We start from the raw sequence: 21,339 nt of genomic DNA on the forward strand, positions 1-21,339 counted from the left end.
TAGAGTTGGGGGGGACCCCAAAGGTGGATCAGAGTTGGGGGGGTCCCCAATAGTGGGGCAGAGTTGGGGGGACCCCAAAAGAGGGGGAGAGTTGGGGGGACCCATCCCTGGCCCGGAGCAGGGTGCCACTGCTGGTGACGGTCACCCGCGGACCCGTTGTCACCACGAGCTCTCCCCTGAGGTTGTCCTCAACTTGTCACCCTCAGGGACAAGAGGACCTGTCCCCAAGGGGACGATGGCCCTTGGGGACACCGTGATCTGGGGGACATCTTGGGGACAGTCCCCAAAATCCCCAGGGCGAGCTGCTCCCTTCCTCAGCGCCTCCAGGCCGATTAATTAATTAGCGGATTAATTAATTAGCGGATTCATTAAGCCGAACGAGGTTTCCCCGACCCTCTCCAGGTGACCTTCCACCATGTCCTCGTGTCACCATGTCCCCGTGTCACCATGTCCCCAGAGACCCCATGCCCCGCCCCACCCCTTCCCTGGGTGACCTCGGCTCCTAATTAGCGCTGCCTCCAATTAGCTCCATTAATTAGTCTTATTAATTAGTCCCTTTCCCCAGTGTGTGTGGGGGAAGATTTGGGGGGGGGGAGGAGGAGGTGTGGGAGGAGGGGGATGGGGGGGGGGGAGGGGGAACCCCCCTCTTGTCACAAATGGGGGGGTGTGTCCTTGTTAACGCTAACGAGGGATCTCAGCCGGGTCGCTCATTAAGTAGGTGTCCCACCCCCAAATCCAGTTCCCCCCCCAGTTCCCACTGTCCCCCACTCCCAGTGCTCCCAGTTCCCCCTGTCCCCCCAAATCCAGTCCCCTCAATTCCCACTGCCCCCAGTCCCAGTACTCCCAGTGCTCCCAGTTTCCCCAGCCCCCCAAATCCAGTTCCCCCCAATTCTCACTGCCCCACACTCCCCAGTTCTCCCAGTTCCCCTGTCCCCCCAAATCCAGTCCCCCGAATTCCAACTGGCCCCCAGTCCCAGTACTCCCAGTGTTCCCAGTTCCCACTGCCCCCTAAATCCAGTTCCCCCCAATTCCCACTGTCCCCACTCCCAGTGCTCCCGGTTCCCTCTGCCCCCCCAAATCCAGTCCCCTCAATTCCCACTGCCCCCAGTCCCAGTACTCCCAGTGCTCCCAGTTTCCCCAGCCCCCCAAATCCAGTTCCCCCCAATTCCCACTGCCCCACACTCCCAGTGCTCCCGGTTCCCCCTGTCCCCCCAAATCCAGTCCCCCCCAATTCCCACTGTCCCCCACTCCCAGTACTCCCAGTTCCCCCTGTCCCCCCAAATCCAGTCCCCCCCAATTCCCACTGCCCCCACTCCCAGTGCTCCCAGTTCCCCTGTCCCCCCAAATCCAGTCCCCCCCAGCTCCCATTGGCCCCACTCCCAGTTCTCCCAGTTCCCCTGTTCCCCCAAATCCAGTCCCCCGAATTCCCACTGCCCCCAGCCCCAGTACTCCCAGTGCTCCCAGTTCCCTCTGCCCCCCCAAATCCAGTCCCCCCAACTCCCACTGCCCCCCAATCCCAGTACCCCCAGTTCCCCCATCCCCCCAAATCCAGTTCCCCCCAGTTCCCACTGCCCCCCACTCCCAGTTCTCCCAGTTCCCCTGTCCCCCCAAATCCAGTCCCCTCAATTCCCACTGCCCTCAGTCCCAGTACTCCCAGTGGCCCCAGTTTCCCCAGCCCCCCAAATCCAGTCCCCCCCCAATTCCCACTGCCCCCACTCCCAGTGCTCCCAGTTCCCCTGCCCCCCCAAATCCAGTCCCCCGAATTCCCACTGCCCCCAGCCCCAGTACTCCCAGTGCTCCCAGTTCCCTCTGCCCCCCCAAATCCAGTCCCCCCCAATTCCCACTGCCCCCCACTCCCAATGCCCCCAGTTCCCCTGTCCCCCCAAATCCAGTCCCCCCCAGCTCCCATTGGCCCCACTCCCAGTTCTCCCAGTTCCCCTGTCCCCCCAAATCCAGTCCCCTCAATTCCCACTGCCCTCAGTCCCAGTACTCCCAGTGCTCCCAGTTTCCCCAGCCCCCCAAATCCAGTCCCCCCCCAATTCCCACTGCCCCCACTCCCAGTGCTCCAGTTCCCCTGTCCCCCCAAATCCAGTCCCCTCAATTCCCACTGCCCCCAGTCCCAGTACTCCCAGTGCTCCCAGTTTCCCCAGCCCCCCAAATCCAGTTCCCCCCAATTCCCACTGCCCCCACTCCAAGTGCTCCCAGTGCCACCTGCCCTCCCAAATCCAGTTCCTCCCCCAGTTCCCACTGACCCCCACTCCCAGTTCTCCCAGTTCCCCTGTCCCCCCAAATCCAGTTCCCCCCAATTCCCACTGCCCCACACTCCCAGCGCTCCCAGTTCCCCTGCCCCCCCAAATCCAGTCCCCCCCAATTCCCACTGCCACCACTCCCAGCGCTCCCAGTTCCCCTGCCCCCCCAAATCCAGTCCCCCGAATTCCCACTGCCCCCAGCCCAGTACTCCCAGTGCTCCCAGTTCCCACTGCCCCCTAAATCCAGTTCCCCCCAATTCCCACTGCCCCACACTCCCAGTGCTCCCGGTTCCCTCTGCCCCCCCAAATCCAGTCCCCCCGAATTCCCACTGCCCCCAGCCCCAGTACTCCCAGTGCTCCCAGTTCCCTCTGCCCCCCCAAATCCAGTCCCCCGAATTCCCACTGCCCCCAGCCCCAGTACTCCCAGTGCTCCCAGTTCCCTCTGCCCCCCCAAATCCAGTCCCCCCCAATTCCCACTGCCCCCCACTCCCAGTGCCCCCAGTTCCCCCGCCCCCCCAAATCCAGTCGTCCCCCCCCCACCCCGGTACCCCCCCCCCCCCCCCAATTTCTCCGATTTCGCTCTTTTTCTTTATTTTTCAACCCAAATTTCACTGTGGCCCCAGGGCATTCTGGGAAATTTCTTTCCTCCAGCCCACCCCCCCCCTCCAAAAAAAAAAGGGGGTGAAGTCCCTTTTGGGGGGGAGGGCGTGGCGGGGCGTGGCAGGGGAGGGTGGGGGTGGAGCCGGAGGCCTCACTGCATCCCGATGCATTTCCTGATCCAGGGCGTGGCTCGGCAGACGTTGGAGTAGACGCCGGGTTGGCCCCGACGCCCGCAGACGGCCATGCCCCACGAGACCACGCCTTGCAGCACCCCGTTGCACACCAGTGGGCCCCCGGAGTCACCCTGGGGTGGGAGGGGAGAAGGGTCCGTGGTGGGGCTCCCTTGGGGGAGCTTGGGCGGGGCCCGTCCACGGGACGTGGTCCAGCCCCACATTTCAAGCAGGTCATTGGTGGGAACCCAAACCTTCCACGGACCCATCCACGTGCCATGACCCAGCCCCACATTTCAAGCAGAAGGTGGTTGGTGGGAACCCAAACCTTCCACGGACCCATCCACGTGCCATGACCCATTCCCAGATTTCAAGCAGAAGGTGGTTGGTGGGAACCCAAACCTTCCACGGACCCATCCACGTGCCATGACCCAGCCCCACATTTCAAGCAGAAGGTGGTTGGTGGGAACCCAAACCTTCCACGGACCCATCCACGTGCCATGACCCATTCCCAGATTTCAAGCAGAAGGTGGTTGGTGGGAACCCAAACCTTCCACGGAACCATCCACGTGCCATGACCCAGCCCCACATTTCAAGCAGAAGGTGGTTGGTGGGAACCCAAACCTTCCACGGAACCATCCACGTGCCATGACCCAGCCCCACATTTCAAGCAGAAGGTGGTTGGTGGGAACCCAAACCTTCCACGGAACCATCCACGTGCCATGACCCATTCCCAGATTTCAAGCAGAAGGTGGTTGGTGGGAACCCAAACCTTCCACGGAACCATCCACGTGCCATGACCCATCCCCAGCTCCGTGGCTCAAGCAGAAGGTGGTTGGTGGGAACCCAAACCTTGTGTGGACCCATCCACGTGCCATGACCCAGCCCCAGATTTCAGGCAGAAGGTGGTTGGTGGGAACCCAAACCTTGTGTGGACCCGTCCACATGCCTTGACCCATGCCCAGCTCCATGGCTCAAGCAGAAGGTGGTTGGTGGGAACCCAAACCTTCCACAGACCCATCCACGTGCCACGACCCAGCCCCAGATTTCAAGCAGAAGGTCGTTGGTGGGAACTCAAACCTTCCACGGAACCATCCATGTGCCATAACCCATTCCCAGATTTCAAGCAGAAGGTGGTTGGTGGGAACCCAAACCTTGCGTGGACCCATCCACGTTCAACGACCCATTTCCGGATTTCAAGCAGAAGGTTGTTGGTGGGAACCCAAACCTTCCACGGAACCATCCACGTGCCATGACCCATCCCCAGATTTCAAGCAGAATGTTGTTGGTGGGAATCCAAACCTTTCACGGCCCCGTCCACGTGCCGTGACCCTTCTCTGGTTTTATGGGTTGGGTTGAAGATAATGATGGGGGAACCCAAACCTTGCATGGCCCTGTCCACGTGCCGTGGCCCATCCCCAGCTCTGTGGCTCAAGTACAAGGCAGCTGTGGGGAACCCGGAACTTGCATGAACTCATCCACGTTTGGTGGCCCATCCCGCATTTTATGGGTTGGGTTGGAGATAACGGTGGAGGACGTCAATCCTGGAATGGCCCTGTCCCTGTGCCAGGGCCCACCCCAGGTTCCGTGGCTCAAGCGTGGGGTATTTGTGGGGAACCCAGACCTCACATGAACCATCCACGTGCCGTGGTCATTCCCTGGTTTAATGGCTTGGGTTGGAGATAACGGAGGAACGCAAAGCTTGCCTGGACTTGTCCACGTGCCAGAATCCGACCCCAGATCCGTGGCACAAGCGTGAGGTAGCTGGGGGGCGACCCAGACCTCGTGTGGACCCGTCCACGTGCCGTGGCCCTTCTCTGCCTTAACGGTTTGGCTTGAAAGACCCCAAGACTTGCATGGAGCCATCTCACCCTGTGTTTGAACTCAAAGCCACCCCAAGAGCCCCCTTTTCCCAGCAGCAACCTGGGAGGTGGCTGAAGGGACGTCACACTCCCCCCCACCCCTTACCTGGCAGGAATCGATGCCCCCCTGGGGGACGCCGGCGCAGAACATGTTGGGGGTGATGGCGTTGCCGTACGCCCTCGCGCACTTGTCCTTCCCAAAGGCTCGGATGGCGGCGCACTGCAAATTTTTGGGCAGCTTTGCTGCAGAACGAGGTGGGGATGGAAAGAGAGAGAGAGACGGTGAGCAGCGTCAACCTCCGAACGCTGAGGCCTGAGCAGAGCTCATTACACTTTTGGGGGGGTTCTCTGGGAGGTGGACAAGGGAGGTGGCTCCGTCAGAGATGGCCACAAAGGAAACCCAACCCCAAAGGGGGAAACCCAACCCCCAAAGGGAAAACCCCCAACTTCGAAGGGAAAAAACCCAACCGCGAAGGGAAAAAACCCACCTTGAAGGGAAAAAACCCAACCCCGAAGGGAAAAACCCCAACTTTGAAGGGAAAAAACCCAACCCTGAAGGGAAAAACCCAACCCCGAAGGGAAAAAACCCAATCCTGAAGAGAAAACCCCAACTCCGAAGGGAAAAAACCCAACTCCGAAGGGAAAAAACCCAACCCTGAGGGAACAACCCAACTCCGAAGGGAAAAAACCCAACCCCGAAGGGAAAAACCCCAACTTCGAAGGGAAAAAACCCAACCCTGAAGGAACAACCCAACTCCGAAGGGAAAAAACCCAACCCCGAAGGGAAAAACCCCAACCCCGAAGGGAAAAAACCCAACCCTGAAGGGAACAAACCCAACTCCGAAGGGAAAAAACCCAACCCCAAAGGGAAAAATCCAACCCCGAAGGGAAAAATCCAACCCCAAAGAGAAAAAATCCAACCCCAAAGAGAAAAAAACCAACCCCGAAGGGAAAAAAGCCCAACTAGAAGTCGTTCTCCGTGGGGAGCTACTTGCTGGGCAGAGTTAAGGTGACATCGGGGACGCCCTTATCCCATTTTCCCAGCTGGGAAGGCCACCGGGCCTCCTTGGCAAGTCCTCCCCCCGCATCCCACCTCCTCCACCGAGGTCTCCATCCCAACCAGTACCTCCGGGGGACTTGGTTGTGCCCCAGCCAGAGACGCTGCACCTCATCCCGTCCATGGGACACTTGGTGGCTAATCGGATCTTCTTGATGTTGGTGCTGAACTGAACGGGTTTGTTCAACCTCAGGAGCATGAAGTCGTTGTCGTTCTTGCGGGGGGTTATAGGCCGGATGGACCTGGAGTTTTGAAATCGACCTCACTTCCCCCGTCCCGTCCCGTAACGTGTCCGTCCCGATTAATACCCTGAGGTCTCTGCCGGGGGAAGAAGGTCAAGAAATCAACGCTGGGCCCTCGAGGAGACGCAGAAACCCTTGGCCTCAAGGGGCGTCTGTAAAGGAGGCGATCAAGACCCGTCCACTGGAGCGTCTCCCCGGGGCAGAGTTAAGGTGATACGGCCGTGGGACCCACTTATCCCCTTTCCCTCAGGGAGGAGACCAGGAAAACACGCTAACGCCTTGAAGATTCACGAGCCAGCTCTTCTCCAAGAGCTCTTTGATGGCTCAGGTACCCTGGGGCATCTCCCATCTCCCCGGGAAACTCTTGCGTCTCTTGACATTAACTCCGTGACTTCATCTTCCTGACTCCGGGAATCCCACCTGCAACACCTCAGCCACGTTGCCCTGAGCCTGACTTCTCACCGACTTTTCTTCCGCCCTTTTTCATGAATTCCCCTCCAAATGTCCAACTTCTTCTCACGGGACCTTGAGGAAAAGCTGGAGAAACCTGGCTGGGGAGGGGGAACCTGCTCCACTTAGAGTCGTGCTGGAAAAAGGGGGTGAGGGACCTCAAAGTGGGGGGACGTTGGCTCCCGTAGGGATTCTTAGGCGGAAGTCGTCACCCCGCGAAGGCCACACCAGCTCCTCCAGTCTCCGTGGGGAGGACGGCCGTAGCTTCATTGCCCTCTAGAGGTACCAGCACCTCGGCACCAACATCTGGAGCTACCCCTGCCTAGAACGTCAACATCTGGAGCTACCCCTGCCTAGAACGTCAACATCTGGAGCTACTGGCCGTGGGACACCAGACTCCGGAGGTAATGTCTGGGATACAAATATCTGGACGGACCGACCTCTGGCTACCTCTGGAGGTACCCACCTCTGGAGCTACCAATCTCAGGAGGTACCAACCTCAACTTCCGGACCCCAAAATCGGAAGGTGTTGACATCTGGAGGCAACAAACCCTGGAGATGCCAACATCTGGGGCGTCTCCCTCTGGATCCCGCCATTTGGCGGCATCAGCCTCTGGAAACGCCAACGTCTGGGGCGCCCGGAGGACCCACCTCTCACCCTTGGTCGTTGGGGAAGGAGATCATTGGCCCGTAGGAAGCCATGGGGCACACGAGCACGGCTCCGGCTTACCTGATTGGCTGCCTGCAGTGGGCGGCCGTCAGGACCCATTGGGCATCTATCAAGCTTCCCCCGCACAGGATTTGACCCCTTTTGATGAGAGCAACTTGGAAAGGTCGCTGGTTGATGGAGCAGGGTTTCCCCCCGATGATACGGGATTCGTCCTCCTCCGGCACTGTAACACAGAGCACCAAAAGGCGCCGTCAGCGCGTCGCGTGGCTGTCGCCAGGCGCCGAGTCTTCCGAAGCAACCCGTCGGTTTGGGTGGGAAAGAAGGCGAACCGATGCGAAAAAGAGTCTTTAAAAAGGGGAAATGAAAGAGAAAAGGGAAAGGCCTCTTGTTTTTCGGTCTTAAGCTCCCATCAGAACACCCCAAATCGTCTTAAAAACCTAAAAATAATATTTTGGATTCACCGAGTCAACCCACTGGCGTCCCACCGGGCTTTTTTTTTGGTTGTTTTTGGATGAAAAAGAGACGATTTTGGAACCAGTTGAAGTCCAACCGTTCGTAGCCAAGACTGAACCGATTCTTGAAGGTCTCTTTTCTTCCGGCACCATTTGAAGGAGCCCCCGCCTCCGTCCCTGACCACCCATCCCAGGTAGAGGACTGGGGTGGGACGTCCTGAAAGGAAACCCCCCGGCTCCGGCACTGGGACCGGTCTGTCATGCCGGCTTGTGCCGATGAGCTGTCCTGGCAATCACCGCTCATCAGGAAGTCACCAGGGGCCACTTATCTCCGCCGGTTTCGCCATGTGCCTCTGGGAGGGGCATCCGTTCCACCTCTAAGATTCCTCCCAGCCCAAGATTGGACTCCGAAAGGGAGATGACGCACCCCTAAAAGAGCTGATTTCTTCGGTCTCGCTTGGTGAGAAATCCTGTAGGACCAGCTGGAAAAGCCTCCTACCTCCCGGATGCCTCATGCACCCGGGACTCCCAGTTAGGGCCGGGGTAGGAGACGGTCGCATCGACACAAGCAGGAGAAGCCCTGACACGGGGAGAAATGATAAGAGGAGCTCACTCAGGAATGTGAGGCCTTACGTCGCTCCGGAGCCGAGATGTCTCGGTCCCGCCGGGTTGATTGAGAAGAGAGAAGGCCATCAGCTGGGTTTGGGGGGGGTTTCCTTCGGTCATATCATAGCAAAAAGGGTCTCACCACTTGAATTCCCCCACTTCTGATGTGGATCTCCCAATATTCAGGTTTCTGGAGGCATCTCCCTTGGATTTAGGTGGCAGCAGAAACATCTCCCTTGGCTTTAGGTGGCCACAGAAGCATCTCCCTTGGCTTTACGCAGCTGCAGAAGCATCTCCCTTGGCTTTAGGTGGCCACAGAAGCGTCTCCCTTGGCTTTAGGTGGCCACAGAAGCATCTCCCTTGGCTTTACGCAGCTGCAGAAAACATCTCCCTTGGCTTTAGGTGGCCGCAGAAACATCTCCCTTGGCTTTTCGCAGCTGCAGAAGCATCTCCCTTGGTTTTGGTGGCGGCAGAAGCATCTCCCTTGGCTTTAGGTGGCTGCAGAAACATCTCCCTTGGCTTTAGGTGGCCACAGAAGCGTCTCCCTTGTCTTTAGATGGCCACAGAAACATCTCCTTGGCTTCAGGTGGCTGCAGAAACATCTCCCTTGGCTTTGGTGGCAGCAGAAACATCTCCCTTGGCTTCATGCGGGCCGCAGAAACATCTCCCTTGGCTTTAGGTGGCCACAGAAGCATCTCCCTTGGCTTTACGCAGCTGCAGAAGCATCTCCCTTGGCTTTAGGTGGCCACAGAAGCATCTCCCTTGGCTTTACGCAGCTGCAGAAACATCTCCCTTGGCTTTAGGTGGCCGCAGAAACATCTCCTTGGCTTTTCGCAGCTGCAGAAGCATCTCCCTTGGTTTTGGTGGCGGCAGAAGCATCTCCCTTGGCTTTAGGTGGCTGCAGAAACATCTCCCTTGGCTTTAGGTGGCCACAGAAGCGTCTCCCTTGTCTTTAGATGGCCACAGAAACATCTCCCTTGGCTTCAGGTGGCTGCAGAAACATCTCCCTTGGCTTTGGTGGCAGCAGAAACATCTCCTTGGCTTCATGCGGCCGCAGAAACATCTCCCTTGGCTTTAGGTGGCCACAGAAGCATCTCCTTGGCTTTACGCAGCTGCAGAAGCATCTCCCTTGGCTTTAGGTGGCCACAGAAGCATCTCCCTTGGCTTTACGCAGCTGCAGAAACATCTCCCTTGGCTTTAGGTGGCCGCAGAAACATCTCCCTTGGCTTTTCGCAGCTGCAGAAGCATCTCCCTTGGCTTTAGGTGGCAGCAGAAACATCTCCCTTGGCTTTAGATGGCCACAGAAGCATCTCCCTTGGCTTTAGATGGCCACAGAAACATCTCCCTTGGCTTTAGGTGTCCACAGAAGCATCTCCCTTGGCTTCAGGTGGCTGCAGAAACATCTCCCTTGGCTTTAGGTGGCCGCAGAAACATCTCCCTTGGCTTTTCGCAGCTGCAGAAGCATCTCCCTTGGTTTTGGTGGCGCAGAAGCATCTCCCTTGGCTTTAGGTGGCCAGAGAAGCATCTCCCTTGGCTTTGGTGGCAGCAGAAACATCTCCCTTGGCTTTTTGCAGCCGCAGAAGCATCTCCCTTGGTTTTGGTGGCGGCAGAAGCATCTCCCTTGGCTTTAGATGGCCGCAGAAACATCTCCCTTGGCTTTAGATGGCCACAGAAACATCTTCCTTGGTTTTGGTGGCGGCAGAAACATCTCCCTTGGCTTTTCGCAGCTGCAGAAGCATCTCCCTTGGTTTTGATGGCAGCAGAAGCATCTCCCTTGGCTTCAGGTGCTGCAGAAACATCTCCCTTGGCTTTACGCAGCCGCAGAAACATCTCCCTTGGCTTTAGGTGGCAGCAAAAACATCTCCCTTGGCTTTAGGTGGCCCCAGAAATATCTCCCTTGGTTTTTCGCAGCTGCAGAAGCATCTCCCTTGGTTTTGGTGGTGGCAGAAGCATCTCCCTTGGCTTTAGGCAGCCACAGAAGCATCTCCCTTGGCTTTAGGTGGCGGCAGCAGATGTGTGTCCACCACCGTTGCCCAACGTCGATGGGCCTTGGAGAGAGGAAGGGACCATCCTGAGAGGCAATCCCACCCCATCCAACGTCAGGCGTCTACAAGATGAGGTGCCCCTCCCCTTGTCAGGATAGTTACGACGGTCGAGGTTTGCGGGGCCACCGTCCTGAGGCCACGACCATCTTCAAGCCATGACCGTCTTGAGGCCACAACCGTCTTGAGGCCACGACCGTCTTGAGGCCATGACCATCTTGAGGCCACGACCATCTTGAGGCCACGACCATCTTCAAGCCATGACCATCTTGAGGCCACGACCATCTTGAGGCCACGACCGTCTTCAAGCCATGACCATCTTGAGGCCACGACCGTCTTGAGGCCATGACCGTCTTCAGGCCACGACCGTCTTGAGGCCACGACCACGCAGAGCTCCACTCAGGTGGCCACAGAGCGGGAGTCCGAAGCCTTGCGACGTGCTCCACGTGTCCCTTCCCGGCCTCCAGCTCCAGCTCTACGCGGGCAAAACCTTTGGGGGAAGCTGAAGGTGGCACCTCTGCCGAGGCCACTGGAGAAGACCCCTGATGCTGAGTTGTGTCCAAGCGGGAGGTGGCAAGATTTTGAAAAAACAACAACAAAAAAGGATAATCAGCACAAAAATGTTGTGGTTTTTTTTTTTTTTCCCAAGAAAAAGACCTCCCTCCCACCCCAAAAATATGCCGTAAGACTTCCAAATGGGATCTAGCAAGTCCTTGTTCTCCGCGGTGTCCTCACGGGTGTTGAAGTTGTCCCCACCCCACGCCGTGGTCCGGGCCACCCCACACGTGGGATTTTTTGGGGTCTTTTTTTGGCTATTTTGGGGGAGAAGTCACGACTCCGAGCGTTGACCACCTTGGCGAAGAGCCGTATGGATGGTAGAGCGCGCCAGGTGGTTCCGGTCCCCGGCATCCGCGATTGCCTTCCACCAAAGGTTGGGACATCGGAATTTACCAGTGGGACTGGTTTGTGCTGGTGGGGATTACAGCCTGTGATGGGTGGCAATGGGAGACGCCCGAGTTTCAAGCCGCCTGGAATTCGCTCCTATCCGGTCCCGGCTGCCAAAGTCAGAGGGTGGGAACCATCCTCCCGTAAATGCTCATCGGGGAAATATCCCTGGTCATCCCGAGGGCCGTCCTTGAGCCTTCGGAGACCAACCAGAGGGGTTTAGATTCCACCGAGCTCCTTGAAGGCATCTCGGCAGCTTCCCTGAGCTGCCACGGTGGAGGGGGGGATCCATCAACCACGGGTCAATCGATGGAGATGTGAACAATGCGAGATGGTGGATCCTGCCCTGGAATTCCGGAGGCAACCAGAGAGCTCCGAGCACGGTGCCTCCATCCCAAATGATAAACCTGCTCCCAAGAAACCCGTTTTTGGTCAGTCACGGGGCAAATTATCCGGCCGTTGGGTCTGGACGTGACCTTCTTCCTTCTCCGCAGGACCTGGGCATTCCGGAGTCAGCTCTGGGGCTGCAGATTTGGGTTAAGAGGCACCGGGATCAGGTCAGATCCTGAGGTCTTCGCATTCCACAGTCAGAAATCACCGGATTCCGCTTTCCGCCCTAACCGAGCCCCATCCCTTGGGGCTCTCCTTTGGCAGAGCGTCATTTTGGAGGCCGGAAGAAAGGAAGGGGATGTTCCCATCGGGATTAAGTCTCTCCTTTCTTTCCCTCACCCCGGCTGACTCTTTTTATCTCCTTCTTTTCGCAGCTGTAACGGAAATCCCCGTACGAACTTCCGGAGGAGGGAAAGCAGTTATCCCGGAGATCCCAGCGCCTCCAATGGGATGTGGGAATTTTTCCTCCGTGTCTCTTTTGGGACCATTTCTCAAGTTTTATCTCAGCTCGAAACCAAAACAGGTTTCGAAACTCCAGGGCCTTGCTCAAACCTTCCCGTCAGCAAGAATCCCACGAGCCAAGGGAAGGCATCTCCTCATCCCATCCCAACCTGTCCCATCCCACCGGACACATTCCCCTACGAGGTGGCTGTGAAACACCCGTGGGTGTCTCCGTCCCCCCCCCACCTCCTCGGCCACTGGTTTGACTTACGCTCATCGCCTTCGTTGCCCGTCTCCTGAGCTCGCGCCGGCGGCGGCGGGACGGTCAGCAACAGTCCGGTTGCGAGGATGAAGATGGGGATGAAGCCAAAGACCCCGTGTCCGTCACGAGCCATTCCTGGGGCAGAGAAACCAAACTGGATCAGCTCTGGGGTTGCGGGAGAGAGCGGCCGGTGGCACGTGGGGGCCACGGGGAAGATCCTCAGCGGTGGCCTTCTGTCTCCGGCGTGGTACGGAGGGTGACACGAGCGAGACGGTGGTGGTGGCTTGGTTCACCTTCACCCTTCCAGACCTTGGCGTGGTCTCCGTCCTTCTCCACCCTGTTTCGGTTGGGTTCGGCTCACCCGTGGCACCAAACCCACCTGTAAGAGCTCAGGAAGGACCACTTCCCTCCGGATCTCCGTGAAACCGGGAGATCCGAGCTAAACTGGGAGACGGAGGGTGTTTCCCACCGAACCCATCCCAAAACGGAGCCACCACGCGAGCTGAGCGCGTGCGGCGTGGACGGATCCGAGCCGTGGGAAACAAGAGATGGGGGAAGTCCCCCGCCGGGACTCCCGGTTCCCACACCGCCCCGTGGCAGCCGTCCCTCGGAGGGACATCCGTGATCCTGGCCACGGGGCTGGACTCACCTGCTGGAGGAGAAGGACGGGGCCGGCTCCGCGCGTCGGGAAGCCGAGAGCCGGTGGTTTGGGCATATTTATACCCGGGGTGAAAAGTAGGCCGTGTCACCGACGGGGTGAGTCAAGAGGAGTCGGGCGACGGTGCCGCGCGGCAACGGGGCGAGCGTGGCCCGTGGGTGTCTCCCCGGTCCCGGTGGGTGATTACGGCTTTGATGTCCCAGAGGAAACGCCGCCGGGCTCCTCGGCAAAGGGGAAACGCCCGCTCCTCCCGGCCTCAGAGCCGCCCTGGACACGGGAATGAGGAGGCTCAAAACCAGCCCGCCCGGGCGGAGCGGCTGCCACGCCCCACCCTGCGCCCCCTGGCGGGGTGGGGGTGGGGGGGGTGGGGAAGGGGGGGGTTCCCATCCCCCGCAGGGTGGGGTGGGGGGTGGGGGTGGGGGTGCTGACCCAGCCCCTGGGGGGTGTGAAATGTTAACGGCGTCCGGCCGCTGCCCGCCCACCCGGCCGGCTGTCCACTCGCCTGCTTAGCTGTTCGTCTGTCTGTCTGTCTGTCTGCTCATCCGGCTGCCTACTTGCCTGTCCATCTGTCTATCCGTTCATCCGTCTGTCTGTCTTTCTGCTGATCCAGCTGCCTACTTGCCTGTCCATCTGTCTATCCGTTCATCCGTCTGTCTGTCTGTCTGCTCATCCGGCTGCCTACTTGCCTGTCCATCTGTCTATCCGTTCATCTGTCTGTCTGTCTGCCGATCCAGCTGCCTACTTGTCTGTCCATCTGTCTATCCACTCATCCATCCATCTGTCCGTCTGTCTGTCTGCTGATCCAGCTGCCTACTTGTCTGTCCATCCATCTATCTGCTCATCCGTCCGTCTGTCTGTCTGTCTGCCCATCCAGCTGCCTACTTGTCTGTCCATCTGTCTATCCGCTCATCCATCCATCCATCCGTCTGTCTGTCTGCCCATCCAGCTGCCTACTTGTCTGTCCATCCATCTATCTGCTCATCCGTCCGTCTGTCTGTCTGCCGACCCAGCTGCGTACTTGTCTGTCCATCTGTCTATCCGCTCATCCATCCATCCATCCGTCTGTCTGTCTGCCCATCCAGCTGCCTACTTGTCTGTCCATCCATCTATCTGCTCATCCGTCCGTCTGTCTGTCTGCTGACCCAGCTGCCTACTTGTCTGTCCAGCCATCCGTCCATCCATCCACCTAGCTGTCTGTCTGTCTGTCCCAGCAACTGTAAGTCTGTCCGGATATCTGTCCATCCACCTGTCTGTCTGTCCTCCCACTTGCCTGTCCATCCATCCACCTCCATCTCCACCTGACTCTAAGTCTGCCTGTCTGTCTGTCCAGCCAGCCGTCTACCTGTCCATCTGTCCGTCCATCTGTAGAGCCGTCTCACTGTCTGGCTTTCCGGTGAGCTGGATGGCCGGCTGTCCATCTGTCCTCCTATCTAGCTGTCCGTCCATCCATCTATCCCTCCATTCCTTCATCCATCCCTCCATCTCTCTCTCCATCCCTCCGTCCATCCCGCTGTCCATCCCTCCATCCCTCCGTCTGTCCATCTGTCCATCCCTCCCTCTACCTCTCCATCCCTCTGTCCATCCATCTTTCCATCCCTCTGTCCATCCATCTTTCCATCCCTCCGTCCATCCGTCCATCCATCCCTCCATCCCTCCGTCTGTCCATCCCTCCGTCCGTCCATTTATCTCTCCATCCCTCCATCCATCCCTCCGTCCATCTAGCTGTCCATCTGTCCATCCATCTCTCCATCCCTCCGTCCATCCGTCCATCTGTCCATCCATCTGTCCGTCCCTCCATCTATCTCTCCATGCCTCCATCCCTCCGTCCATCCCTCCATCCATCCCTCTGTCCATCTGCCCATCTGTCCGTCCCTCCGTCCATCCCTCCATCTATCCCTCCATCCGTCCATCCATCCCTCCATCCCTCCGTCTGTCCATCCATCCCTCCATCCCTCCGTCTGTCCATCCCTCCATCCATCTCTCCATCCTTCCATCCCTCCATCCATCCCTCTGTCCATCTAGCTGTCCATCTGTCCATCCCTCTGCCCATCTAGTTGTCCATCTGTCCATCTGTCCACCCATCTCTCCATCCCTCTGTCCATCCGTCCATCCATCTGTCCGTCCCTCCATCTATCTCTCCATCCCTCCGTCCATCCCTCCATCCATCCCTCTGTCCATCTGTCCATCCCTCCGTCCATCCCTCCATCTATCTCTCCATCCATCCCTCCGTCTGTCCATCCCTCCGTCCGTCCATCCATCTCCTCCCTCCCTCCGCCCTCGCCCCACGCACACATCAAGCCCGCCAGAAGCCGGGCAGACGACCCGTTACCCGCCCGCCTCCGCACACGCTTCCCCCCCGCCGCACACGCGTGTGCGAGGACGGGGCGGAGGGGCGGGAACGGCCTTGGCGGATGCAACGGGAGCGCGCGGGGACGCCACCTCCCGGAAGGGACCTTCACGGCTCCGGGATGGGGGACACGGCCCCGTCACCGGACCGGAGGACCCCGAGGAACCTACGTGCCACCATCCTTCGGCACTCGGCCCCCGGTTGCACGTCCCCGATGAGTAACGCCGCGGATGTGGGTGAGCGCTGGGCGAGGCCGCGGCCCGTTGCCAACCCCGCGAGTCACTTCTGGTGAGTCAAGGGGACACCGGGGATGGGGGTGTCACTTGTGTCCCCCCCCCTGCCACCTGAACGCTGTCCCCAACCCCGGAGGGGTGTCACGGCCCCTTCCTCCCTCCCCCATCCCCAACGGCGTGGGGGTCTGGAGGGTCCCCAAGGTGGGAGGTGACCACCCCGTGCCCAGAGAGGGTGATCCGGGTGCAATCAGTGTCACCCACCGTCCCCAGGGCCACCAGGGCCATCTCCGCCCGGGGCGGTGACAGCAGTTGAGGACCCCGGCGTCTCCCGGCCCTTCCTGGGGCGGGTTTTGGGTGCGTGCCGGGACGTGAGCCAAGCGCCGGGCGGACGGGACGGGTGGCCCGAAATTCTTGCTGAGCTCAGCAGCGGTCACCAGCGCCCCCACCCCCCGACTCCGCCGCCGCCGGTGGCACCTCTTTCCGGGAGGTTCAAGTCATCTTCACCGATGGTTCTCGTGCTCGATCTCCGGCACGTCCTGCAAACGAGAAGGTCCCGAAAGGATTTTTAGGGCATGGAGGGACCCTCTAAAGCCACCCCAGACTGGGCGACCCCGGCGGTGGTGGGACCAGAGCTGCAACGTGGGTTGAGGAGCTCCGGGGATGGTGTGAAGGAACCTCTGGGCCTCTTCAACGGCCCCTTCGGTAGGGCCGGGAGAGGAGAGGAAGCTGGGAGCAGCTCAAGGCAATTAACAACCTGACGAGCAATTAAGGGTGGAGAAGCCCAGGAGCTGAGGCCTGACAAAAGGAAAGGTCGGGGTTGGGATGAATCAGGGTTTGGAGATGCTGATCTCGCTCTCTGCTGGTGGCAAGAGGAAGCCCGGGGCTGGGTTTGGTCCTAAACCCGGTGGTGAAACTCCTGGAATTGCAACTGTCCCGGCATATCCGTGGAGATCTGGTCTGCGGAGATCCTCAACGAAGAGGTGGTGGTCTTGGGGAGCTCATCTCTGGAGGTCTGGCCCACGGAGATCTCACCTACCAGGGTGCCATCCTGTGGAGATCCCACCCTACGGAGTTCTGGACCACGGAGACCTAATCCACCAGAGTGATCCGTGGCGATGTCCCATGGAGATCTGGTCCACAAAGGTCCCATCCACCGGGATCCTATCCAGCAGGATCCCAGCCTGTGGTGGTCTGGTCCACTAAGATCCCATCGGTGGAGATCTGGTCCGTGGAAATCCCATCCGCAGAGGCGTGTTGATCTTGGCTACGGGGGATCCTGTCCGTGGGGATCTTGTCCACGGAGCGGTCGGCTGCGGAGATCATCCGTGGATATCCCATCCATGGGAATCCCTTCTACCGGCCACCTGGGCCACGGTGATCCTGGTGGAGAGATGTGGTGGGCAGAGATCTCATCCACCGGGATCCTGTCCGTGGAAGTGCCACCCATGAAGGGACAGGACACGGTGATCCCAGGCCACGGAGGTCAATTCCGCTAGGCTTCGAACCACGGGGATCCCATCCCTGGGGATCCCTGATCCCCTCGGGACACGAGGGGCCTGGGGGACTCGCAAGGTGACACGGGGGCTCCCGAGGGGAACAGAGATCCTGGGTAGGGACGGGGGACACGTGAGGTCACGGCAGGACACGGGGTACCTGAGGGGACACAAAGGGACACGGGGACATGTGAGGGGACGTGGGAGCGCATGAGGGGACATGGGGCACATGAGGGGACACGGGGGTCCCAAAGGGAACAGAGATCCTGGGTAGGGACGGGGGACACGTGAGGTCACGGGGGGACACGGGGTACCCGAGGGGACACGAAGGGACATGGGGACATGTGAGGGGACACAGGAGCTCATGAGGGGACGTGGAGGCATGTGGGAGGACATGGGGCCATGTGGGGGGACATGGGAGGTCATGAGGGGACATGGGAGCGCATGAGGGGACACGGGGCACATGAGGGGGACGCAGGTACGTGAGGGGACGTGGGGGGACATGGGGGGACATGAGGGGGACATAGGGGGATATGGGGGGATGTGGGGGACCCAGGAGCCCACGGGGGGACCGGGGTGGGGGGGGAGCACATGAGGAGCCGTGGGGCACAGAAGGGGATAAGAGGTGACACGAAGAAACACGAGGGGACACGAGGGGATGTGGGGACACAGGAGGGGACACGGGGGCACCAACGGGGACATGGGGGCACAAACGGGGACATGGGGGGACCGGTGGGGGAACCCATGAGAGGCCCCATGGAGATGGCGGGGGGGGGGGGGTGGGTGATGACGTTAGCGCGGGGCTGGGGCTGGGTCCAACCAGTTCTCCCAGTTCCTCAGCTGCCATCTCGGGCGTAATTAGCGCTAATTACCTAATTACCCTGCGGGCCCAGGCAGAGCCAGCCTGGGCCTGCCACCCACTGTCAGGGCCACCCAGGACCTCCTGCCTCCCCCCCCTGCCACCAGCTGAGAGTGGCAGGGAGGGGACACGCCACCCCCTGCTCCCATCCCTGTTCCCTGTCCCCTCCCAGATGTCCTCACAGCCCTGGGAGCCGCTGTGTCCAGGGTGGCCCCGGGTGACACAAGAGGTGGCAGTGCCCTGGGTGACATGGTAGGTGGCCCTGGTTGACACATGGAGTGGCAGCAGCGTGGGTGGCAGTGCCCTGGGTGACACAAGGGGGTGGCAGTGCCCTGGGTGACACAAGGGGGTGGCAGCGGCCTGGGTGACCCCGGGTGCGGTGGGGGGGTGGCCCTGATTGACACACGGGCTGGCAACACCGTGGGTGACAGTGCCCTGGGTGACGCAGGGGTTGGCTCAGGGGACACGGGTGACACAGGGGTGGTGGTGTCGGGTGCCAGGGGTGTCAGTGTCTTGGATGCGGTGGCAGTGGCCACACTCCAGCTGTTGCCGGCACGGTGGTGGCATGGACATGCACCCACTTGCCTTCGGGATCCCATGAATTCACCCCCCTCCACGGTCCCACACGGACCTGGAGACCTCCTTTGTGCACCCGTGGTTGCCAGTCCGTGTCTCCTTCCCCGCTGGTGGCTCATCTTCACGGCCAGCAGGACCACGTTCCGTGGTGGTCCTTTTGGCTCACCTAAGGGATGGTTCGACGTCACCTCCATGGACAGGGTGACTTACGGGACCCCACGGACCTGGCTGTGTCACCTACACCTCCATGAACACCTTGACCCAAGGGCGACAGTGGCCAGACCTCCATGGCCTTGTTGCATAGACCCCAACAATGTGACACGTTAGGTAGACCCCAATGTACCTTCAGAAACATGTTGATAGATCCCAGTGGACACGTTGACCAGACCTTCATGAACAAGTTGACCAGATCTCCGCGGATGCATTGACGAGATCTCCATGAACACGTTGACCACACCTTCATGAACACATCGATCAGACCTCCGTGGACATATTGACCAGACCTCCATGGACATATTGACCAGACCTCCGTGGACACGTTGACCAGATCTCTGTGGATGCATTGACGAGATCTCCATGAACACGTTGACCAAATCTCCATGAACACATTGACCAGACCTCCATGGACATATTGACCAGATCTCCATGAACACATTGACCAGACCTCCATGGACACATTGACCAGACTTCCATGAACATGTTGACCAGACCTCCATGGACACGTTGACCAGACCTCCGTGGACACATTGACCGGACCTCCATGCACATATTGACCAGATCTCCATGAACACGTTGACCAGACCTCCATGGACACGTTGACCAAACCTCCATGAACACATTGATCAGACCTCCATGCACATATTGACCAGATCTCCATGAACACGTTGATCAGACCTCCGTGAACACATTGACCAGACCTCTGTGGACACGTTGACCAGACCTCCATGAACACGTTGACCAGACCTCCATGAACACGTTGATCAGACCTCCGTGAACACATTGACCAGACCTCCATGAACACGTTGACCAGACCTCCATGGACATATTGACCAAATCTCCGTGAACACATTGATCAGACCTCCATGAACATGTTGACCAGACCTCCATGGACACGTTGACCAGACCTCCGTGGACATGTTGATGAGATCCCAGTAGGCACCTTGACCAGCCCTCCACGGACAATGGACAAACTGGAGTTGCCTGTGCCGGAGCCCGATGTGGCAGCCCACCAGAGCCGACGGCCACCAACGTGGGACCCTCCAAGTCAAACCTCCTTCACGGGATGCTGAAAGGTGGTTGAACCATCCCGTGAAGTGCTGAGCGAGAGCTGGAACTCACCGGTGGCCACCGGTGGCCCCAGCAATGACGGGCAATTGCTCCACCACCTCCCTGGGGATTTGGACCTGGACCAAAGCCTCTTTCCCCACCGCGGCGGCCAGACAAGGCCCACACCCTCCAACGCGCCGGGCCTGGGCCACGTGGGGAAAGAGGGAGGGGTGACACCTTGCGCAAGGCCGCCGGCGTCGCTCCCTGCCTCGCTGAGCCACGGGGGACGACACGTGATGGTGTGACCTTGCCAGGTCTCCTCTCGCACCGGGGAAGGCATCGAGGTACTTTTGTAGCCCTCCAACCCCTCCGCCACGTCCTGGAGACACGGGATGGTGAAACCGGGCTGGCACCGCTCTCCAGCACACCCCACCACCAAGATGGGACCGTGGTGACCCCATGGAGGGGAAAAATCCTGCCCGCCCCCAAAAAATAGAGGCCTCAGCTCCATGTGAACGGGTAAATTTGGCCTCCAGCGGGTGATTTCTTCCCGAGCCAACGTGGCCTGGGTGGATGCTCCCCGTCGGGGAGGCGAAACAGCCCTGATCTGCTGCCAGTTTACCCCAGGTGGGGAAATTTGGCCCCTTCTGCTCCCGCTGAGTCACGGAGAAATTTCTCCCCTCTGGAAACGGGAAGTCCTCCCCCGGCCACGCGTTGACCCACGGATATGGGGTTGGGACGGAGGCGTCAAGGAGGGTGCGGCTCCGGGGCACTGTGAGGGCTTGTTGCTCTTGCGGGGGGACACCGAGTTGGATTTTGTTCCCCCCATGGTGGGGCAAAGAGCAATGGGTGACCCCGAAGCAGCCAACAGGTCTGCCCCACGGCGGGGTCAACAAGTCTACTGCAGTGGGGTCAACAAGTCTACTGCAGTGGGGTCAACAGGTCTACCCCACGGTGGTCTGCCCCATGGTGGGGCCAACGGATCTGCCCCACGGTGACGTCAACAGGCCTATGGCAGTGGGGTCAACAGGTCTAACTCATGGTGGTCTGCCCCATGGTGGTCTGCCCCACGGCGGGGTCAACAAGTCTACTGCAGTGGGGTCAACAGGTCTACCCCACGGTGGTCTGCCCCATGGTGGGGCCAACGGATCTGCCCCACGGTGACGTCAACAGGCCTATGGCAGTGGGGTCAACAGGTCTAACTCATGGTGGTCTGCCCCATGGTGGTCTGCCCCACGGCGGGGTCAACAAGTCTACTGCAGTGGGGTCAACAGGTCTACCCCACGGTGGTCTGCCCCATGGTGGGGCCAACAGATCTGCCCCACGGTGAGGTCAACAGGCCTACGGCAGTGGGGTCAACAGGTCTAACTCATGGTGGTCTGCCCCATGGTGGTCTGCCCCACGGCGGGGCCAGCAGGTCTGCCCCACGGTGACGTCAACAGGCCTACAGCAGTGGGGTCAACAGGTCT

The 21,339-nt window shown here is 59.6% G+C and overlaps 1 protein-coding gene across 1 annotated transcript; it reads right to left on the reverse strand.

Moving 5' to 3' along the window:
- Positions 1–3,000: 3,000 nt before the first annotated feature.
- On the reverse strand, positions 3,001–19,389 carry LOC104254760 (kallikrein-14-like). The gene is given in 7 exon segments (XM_059833214.1): positions 3,001–3,153; positions 4,988–5,124; positions 6,008–6,161; positions 6,163–6,256; positions 7,361–7,523; positions 12,448–12,573; positions 18,948–19,389. Coding segments are annotated over 7 exon segments (1,269 nt in total).
- Positions 19,390–21,339: the final 1,950 nt, after the last annotated feature.

The sequence above is a fragment of the Gavia stellata genome, chromosome 43 (genome assembly GCF_030936135.1).
Source record: "Gavia stellata isolate bGavSte3 chromosome 43, bGavSte3.hap2, whole genome shotgun sequence".
Taxonomy (NCBI): Eukaryota; Metazoa; Chordata; class Aves; order Gaviiformes; family Gaviidae; genus Gavia; species Gavia stellata.